The sequence below is a fragment of the Coregonus clupeaformis genome, unplaced genomic scaffold, assembly GCF_020615455.1.
Source record: "Coregonus clupeaformis isolate EN_2021a unplaced genomic scaffold, ASM2061545v1 scaf0985, whole genome shotgun sequence".
In the NCBI taxonomy this organism is placed as follows: Eukaryota; Metazoa; Chordata; class Actinopteri; order Salmoniformes; family Salmonidae; genus Coregonus; species Coregonus clupeaformis.
The window spans coordinates 154651-161815 of NW_025534439.1; the positions used below are offsets into that span (position 1 = coordinate 154651).

General features: G+C 44.2%; 1 protein-coding gene across 2 annotated transcripts in view; it reads left to right on the plus strand.

The window, feature by feature from the left end:
- LOC121543866 (platelet endothelial aggregation receptor 1) overlaps nucleotides 1-7135 on the plus strand; it is a 55714-nt gene extending 48579 nt beyond the window's left edge. The window contains exons 11-23 of one of the 2 annotated variants that reach the window (XM_045217260.1): nucleotides 730-850; nucleotides 1314-1477; nucleotides 1832-1934; nucleotides 2189-2335; nucleotides 2446-2577; nucleotides 2727-2855; nucleotides 3006-3131; nucleotides 3398-3607; nucleotides 3753-3862; nucleotides 3988-4117; nucleotides 4286-4348; nucleotides 5638-5844; nucleotides 6295-7135. In XM_045217260.1, coding sequence (XP_045073195.1) covers nucleotides 730-850; nucleotides 1314-1477; nucleotides 1832-1934; nucleotides 2189-2335; nucleotides 2446-2577; nucleotides 2727-2855; nucleotides 3006-3131; nucleotides 3398-3607; nucleotides 3753-3862; nucleotides 3988-4117; nucleotides 4286-4348; nucleotides 5638-5844; nucleotides 6295-6437 — 1785 coding nt within the window. In that variant the 3' untranslated portion in view covers nucleotides 6438-7135. The remainder of the gene's footprint in view (nucleotides 1-729; nucleotides 851-1313; nucleotides 1478-1831; nucleotides 1935-2188; nucleotides 2336-2445; nucleotides 2578-2726; nucleotides 2856-3005; nucleotides 3132-3397; nucleotides 3608-3752; nucleotides 3863-3987; nucleotides 4118-4285; nucleotides 4349-5637; nucleotides 5845-6294) is intronic. The other variant, XM_045217261.1, reaches the window with a different exon arrangement.
- The last annotated feature ends 30 nt before the right edge of the window (nucleotides 7136-7165 follow it).

Here is a 7165-nt window from a genome sequence, read left to right on the forward strand (position 1 = left end):
CAAAGGGACCAGGACGACTGATCCGTGTAAAGGAAAGAATGAATGGGGCCATGTATCGTGAGATTTTGAGTGAAAACCTCCTTCCATCAGCAAGGGCATTGAAGATGAAACGTGGCTGGGTCTTTCAGCATGACAATGATCCCAAACACACTGCCCGGGCAACGAAGGAGTGGCTTCGTAAGAAGCATTTCAAGGTCCTGGAGTGGCCTAGCCAGTCTCCAGATCTCAACCCCATAGAAAATCTTTGGAGGGAGTTGAAAGTCTGTGTTGCCCAGCGACAGCCCCAAAACATCACTGCTCTAGAGGAGATCTGCATGGAGGAATGGGCCAAAATACCAGCAACAGTGTGAAAACCTTGTGAAGACTTACAGAAAACGTTTGACCTGTGTCATTGCCAACAAAGGGTATATAACAAAGTATTGAGAAACTTTAGTTATTGACCAAATAGTTATTTTCCACCATAATTTGCAAATAAATTCATTAAAAATCCTACAATGTGATTTTCTGGAATTTTTTTCCTAATTTTGTCTGTCATAGTTGACGTGTACCTATGATGAAAATTACAGGCCTCTAATCATCTTTTTAAGTGGGAGAACTTGCACAATTGGTGGCTGACTAAATACATTTTTTCCCCACTGTACATGCATGCAGAAATGTATACTCATACTTCATATATTCTGCTTTTCTTCTGTTGTGAGCTGTTATAACCTGCTTATGTCTGTTGCGTAGGGTGTTCACTGTGAGAGTCCCTGTAAGAGTGGTACCTATGGGAAGAACTGTTCTCTGGAGTGCTCCTGCTCCAACTCAGTGGACTGCTCTCCAATTGATGGGACCTGCTTCTGCAAAGAGGGTGAGTAACTGATAGAGACAGTCTGACTGACAGATAATAGTCATAATATCTCTACTCAGATGGGACAAACAAACACACAGACATACTCAACGGTGTGTATGTCTGTGGCTACCTTATTGTATGAACAAGTCAGTTAGGGCTCGATTCCATCTGTGTCGCTGAAGCGTTACAAATTGCACAATCTAAATTTAAACGTAATTTCCTATTGAGCCGACATATGCACCGTTTACCGTGAATGCAGTCACCGCTAACGTGGGAACATTCCCTTTAAATTTTAATGACGCTGTAACACTGAACTTCAGCGATACAGATTGAATCAAGCCGTAGGTCTCAGAAGCAGACTTGTATTTTGTTCCAAAATGGCTGCTCCTCTTTACAAAAAGACCGTTAGACAAACATACAGGCTGACAGACACAGACATGTATGATTCCTCTACAATATGTCCGTATCTGTTTCTCTCCAGGCTGGCGAGGGCGGTACTGCTCCATACCCTGCTCTAAGGGCACCTGGGGCCCTGGCTGTAACGCCACGTGCCAGTGCGCCAATGGGGCATTGTGTAACCCAGCAGACGGATCCTGCAGTTGTACTCCAGGCTGGCAGGGGCCCCTGTGCGACCAACCATGCCCCGTAAGTGCCAGTGTAATACTGTAGCTATAACGTTTGTTAAAAGGTAACATAATCTAACATAACATAGGCCTAATGTGATTTTTTTCTATGCATAGATTAGTAATGTTACTCACACTATTAATCACTGTCTTTATCTCTTTACTGTAGCTCATTCTGTGCATCCATAAGCCTATATTCTGGACTACCCCTTATCTTCAGTCCTCCTTTTCCTCAATGAGATTAATCTGCCAGCTATGATGCATTTACAGTGTATCTTGCCAAAGTACAGTTTGCTTGACTCTTGACTGTGCTGGCCAAATGGTTCAGGAATTCCCTTGACGATGCTTTCGCTGTTGGCATGTGTTTGCTGTACAGATGGGCACGTTCGGGCCAGGCTGCCTGAAGAGGTGTGACTGCCTACACGCAGACGGCTGCCAGGGTGTCAGCGGGCAGTGCCAGTGTCTGCCAGGGTGGACTGGTAAGCACCGACGCCCCCGTTGAGTTTGTACCAGCTTAGATGTGGACCTGGAAATTAGTCAGTCCAATGTGATCTACAGGTTTTAATCTCTCTCTCTCTCTCTCTCTCTCTCTCTCTCTCTCTCTCTCTCTCTCTCTCTCTCTCTCTCTCTCTGTCTCTGTCTGTGTGTCCTCTCTCTCGCTCTCTCTGTCTGTCTCTCTCTGTGTGTGTCTCGCTCTCTGTCTGTCTGTCTTGTTTGTGCCTCTACCTCCTAGGTGCCCGCTGTGCCCAGACATGCCCAGAGGGTTCATGGGGACGTCGCTGTAACCAGAGCTGCTTCTGTCAGAACAGCGCCACCTGTCTGCCACACAGCGGTGCCTGCGTCTGTCTCCCCGGTTACTGGGGACCCACCTGTCAACATAGTGAGTACAGAAAATGATATTGTTGCCTTTATGAATAAGTAGAAAATGCTAAGTTGAATGTTAAGTTGCTAAATTGTTATGCATCATCATAATCTCTCTCTTTCTCTCAGTGTGCAGTGCGGGTGTGTATGGTGACCAGTGCAGTATAACGTGCCCGTCCTGTGCCCACTCCTCCTCCTGCCACCATATCACAGGCCAGTGTGTGTGTACCCCAGGGTACACTGGAGCCCTTTGTGAACAAGGTCAGCACTAACCCATATCTCACCTATAGTCAAACTAGCAAACATATAGAAGACCCGCAGCATCTTGGCATACTTTAGTGCTTTACATGTTGAATTTTTTATGTGTGTATTATATTTAACCTTGACATGTGTTTTGGTGTAATTCCTAGCCTGTCCAGTGGGTCTCTATGGTAAGCAGTGTACTGGAGTGTGTAGATGTGCCCACAACTCATCGTGCCACCATCAGGACGGGTCCTGCCACTGCCCCCCAGGATGGACAGGCCCTGACTGTACTTTACGTAAGTCTGGCTCAATGGATTTTGAAGTAAAATATACTGTATCACAACATATGCCCAACTTGACCTTTGCTGATTGAAATCAATGAACAATTGTATAAAGACTTCAAATTCATTATGAGTCATACTTTTAATCGCCGCCTGTGTCTCTAGAATGCCATCCTGGGATGTTTGGCCTTAACTGTGGCCAAGTCTGCTCCTGCCCACCCAACTTCTACTGCGACCCACAGACAGGGGAGTGTGTGTGTGAGTCAGGACCAGGGATCGACTGCAGAAAAGGTATGGTATGGTCTCCCCTTTACCCAATGAACAGTTACTAACCATACATCTGTTTACAAGCTAGTAATGACATACTGTTGGCCATAGCTACCAGACTATAATAGTTGTTTATTGAGTTGTCTATTGAATCTACTACAATCCAGTTAAATAAGACGGTAATGACACTTTGGTTATTGTCTATCTAAGGCCATCCAGCATTAAGCATTGTTATGGTGATGACTGGATGGTCTGTGACGGTGATGACCCATGTTCTCTGTGCACCGCAGAACGCTTTGTGAGTATGATGGTGCCCGTGTCCCCGGGGGAGAGGGACTCGTGGGGGGCCATCGCGGGCATCGTGGTGCTGGTCATCCTGGTGGTGCTGCTGCTGGCCCTGCTACTGCTGTACCGCCGGCGGCAGAAAGACAAGCAAGCCAACACACCAACAGTCTCCTTCTCCACCTCACGCACGGTCAACTCCGAATACGCAATACCAGGTACTGTATTGATACAGCATTGATTTAACAGATGATAAAAAAACGAATGTTTACGAATAGTTTGACCACATAATGTATCCATACTGTAGTTTTAGGTTAGGATTCATACACAGTAATGTATTTTATGTCCCTGCTTGCTCCTCAGATGTTCCTCACAGCTACCACCACTACTACTCCAACCCCAGCTACCACACACTGACTGGGGGCAGACCCCCTCTACCACACGTCCCCAACAACCAGGACCGCGCCATCAAGGCAAGTGTCATAACCGTCATCTCCGCCTCGAGTCAACTCTGTTATATACTTTATACTGGATACACTTGTTGTTTGAGAGGAGCTATATGATTTCTGATTGGTTAATATTGGTGTCTTTTAAACAGAACACCAATAACCAGCTCTTCTGTAACGTGAAGAACATGGAGAGGGAGAGAGGGCGAGGCCTGTTTGGGGTGGAGAGCAATGCTACTTTGCCTGCAGACTGGAAACACCATGAGGCTCGCAAAGAACCAGGTCCGTCTTTTTTACTGCCTGTTTCAAACTCTGCCCGTTCTTCGCCAACTTTCATCCTCAGCCGTTTCATCACCTGGTATTGATTTAACACCAAGACAGGCTATTTGTCTTTTATGAGTTTGCTATAAATAAAATAGATTATGCCAAATATGTGTTTAATGTTTACAGGAGCTTTCAGCATTGACCGCAGTTATAGCTACAGTGCCAGCCTTGGGAAATATTACAACAAAGGTAGTTTTCCATGCTTCCTATATCCCTTTTCTCCTTCATTTCCAGCAATTCCAAGTTAACATGAAATATGCTTGCTTTTCTCTAGAACTATTCTAGGCAACATTTCCATCAATCCATTTTCACACCAGCCTTCCTTTCAGTTCAGACATAAATAATGTCTGAACTGTCGACCCATCACCAGATTACAAGCTACAGTGGCTTGCGAAAGTATTCACCCCCCTTGGCATTTTTCCTATTTTGTTGCCTTACAACCTGGAATTAAAATTGATTTTTTTTCATTTGATTTACACAACATGCCTACCACTTTGAAGATGCTAAATATTTTTTCTTGTGAAACAAAACAAGAAATAAGACCAAAAAAATGGAAAACTTGAGAGTGCATAACTATTCATCCCCCCAAAGTCAATACTTTGTAGAGCCACCTTTTGCAGCAATTAAAGCTGCATGTCTCTTGGAGTATGTCTCTATAAGCTTGGCACGTCTAGCCACTGGGATTTTTGCCCATTCTTCAAGGCAAAACTGCTCCAGGTCCTTCAAGTTGGATGGGTTCCGCTGTTGTATAGCAATCTTTAAGTCATACCACAGATTCTCAATTGGATTGAGGTCTGGGCCTTGACTAGGCCATTCTAAGACATTTAAATGTTTCCCCTTAAACCACTTGAGTGTTGCTTTAGCAGTATGCTAAGGGTCATTGTCCTGCTGGAAGGTGAACCTCCGTCCCAGTCTCAAATCTCTGGAAGACAAACAGGTTTCCTTCAAGAATTTCCCTGTATTTAGCATCATCCTTCAATTCTGACCAGTTTCCCAGTCCCTGCCGATGAAAAACATCCCCACAGCATGATGCTGCCACCACAATTCTTCACTGTGGGGATGGTGTTCTCGGGGTATTGGGTTTGCGCCAGACATAACGTTTTTCTTGATGGCCAAAAAGCTCAGTTGTAGTCTCATCTGACCAGAGTACCTTCTTCCATATGTTTGGGGAGTCTCCCACATGCCTTTTGGTGAACACCAAACGTGTTTGCTTCTTTTTTGCACGCACCACTTTTCCGTTATTTATTTTTTAGAAACAAGTTATGTTTTTCTTTTCACTTCACCAATTTGGCCTATTTTGTGTATGTCCATTAAATGAAATCCAAATAAAAATCTATTTTAAATTACAGGTTGTAATGCAACAAAATAGGAAAAATGCCAAGGGGGATGAATACTTTTACAAGGCACTGTACATGTGACCTGGCTGACCCAGAGCTAGTCAGATCCTCTGTTAACTTTTACACTCTACCCCTTGTTAGTGACAGAGCTGAAGGACACTGTAGTGGCAGCTAGCAGCAGTTCTCTGAACAGTGAGAACCCTTACGCCACCATTAAAGACCTGCCCGGCCTGCCCTTCGGCCCTCCTGAGAGCAGCTACATGGAGATGAGGACGGCCATGCCCCGTGAGAGGTCCTACACCGAGATCAACCCTCCACCATTCAGCACAGCCACACTACGCAGAGGTGGTTTACTGTACTGTTCAGCACCCTTCAAGATCCTTCCAATTTATATCAGTAGTATATACGGAATATCTGGCTATTCTTGTATGTAAAACAGAAAAACAATGGAAAATTCTCTCACTATGTAAAACGTTTAGGTTTCACATAGCATACTCAGAGAAAATGAATAAAATGTTGGACTTAGAAGAACCCTGTGCAAATAGAAAATTGTTTGTGGGATGGATTGACAAATAAGATGGATGGGTTTCCGTAACACATGGTTGAATGGGCAGAACTGTTTTCATGGAAATGAGAGGTCATGTGAGGGATTATTAAGACACAGGGGAGATGTCCTATGGATGATACTATCCTTAATTTAGCATTCACAGTATTTGAGTAAACATAAGACAATCAGAAATATAAACTCCAGTAAATGTATGACAATTGCTTACAATATGTTTATTTCACATTTTTCAGAGCGCAGTTCCCTTGGGCAGGTCCCAGAGCAGGAGCCCCAGAATCACTATGACCTACCTGTGAACAGCCACATCCCAGGACACTACGACCTGCCACCGGTCCGCCGCCCACCCTCTCCCACACGCAGGAGACTGCCCCAATGACACCAGCCCAACTCTGAACATCACAATCAGAAGAAAAACTTTACTGCCATTCAAAAACATTGGTAGGAAGTTGTCTTGGGGTTATTCAAGGCTACAAAACAGCCAGTTGCACCAGTGACAGTCAAGGCAACCTGACAAAGACAGCAGATTATGCAGATTCTTCTGTCAATGTGTTTACATAGTAACACTGCCCCCTGGTGGATCAAGGTGACATTTTCTCCACCGTTACAGGCTTGGGATCCAGACTCGAGGGCCAAGGCCTGTGGGGACAAACTTTGAAGATGCCAGTATCGCAGTTCGAGGACATACATGCATACATTGGAGTTTGACCAAACTTGGGATTTCTTCAAAAGTTATTTTCATACTGCAGTTGAAGGGACTTGGCTTTTGGAGCATGTGATTTGTCATACAAGCCTTTTGACCAGAATTGCATAAACTGGGACGGCAATTAAAGGGCATTTTTATATCTCAATGATGTCAGTAGTTTAGTATGATGTCCTCTCAAACCCCTTTTCCTCTCCACTATAGTCCATAGAATGTCAGCTTCCAATTAGGGGAAATCCAGAGCACATTTGTACAGCTAGCTCCTGAATTATTTTATATATATCTTTTTTGTTAGCTCCTCAATGTTTTTCACAGTTTTTCAATGTAATCATGCAATATGTTGTATATAATGTACATAAAATGGCTGAACTTTTTATGCACTTGTTCATTAGTATTTTGTATTC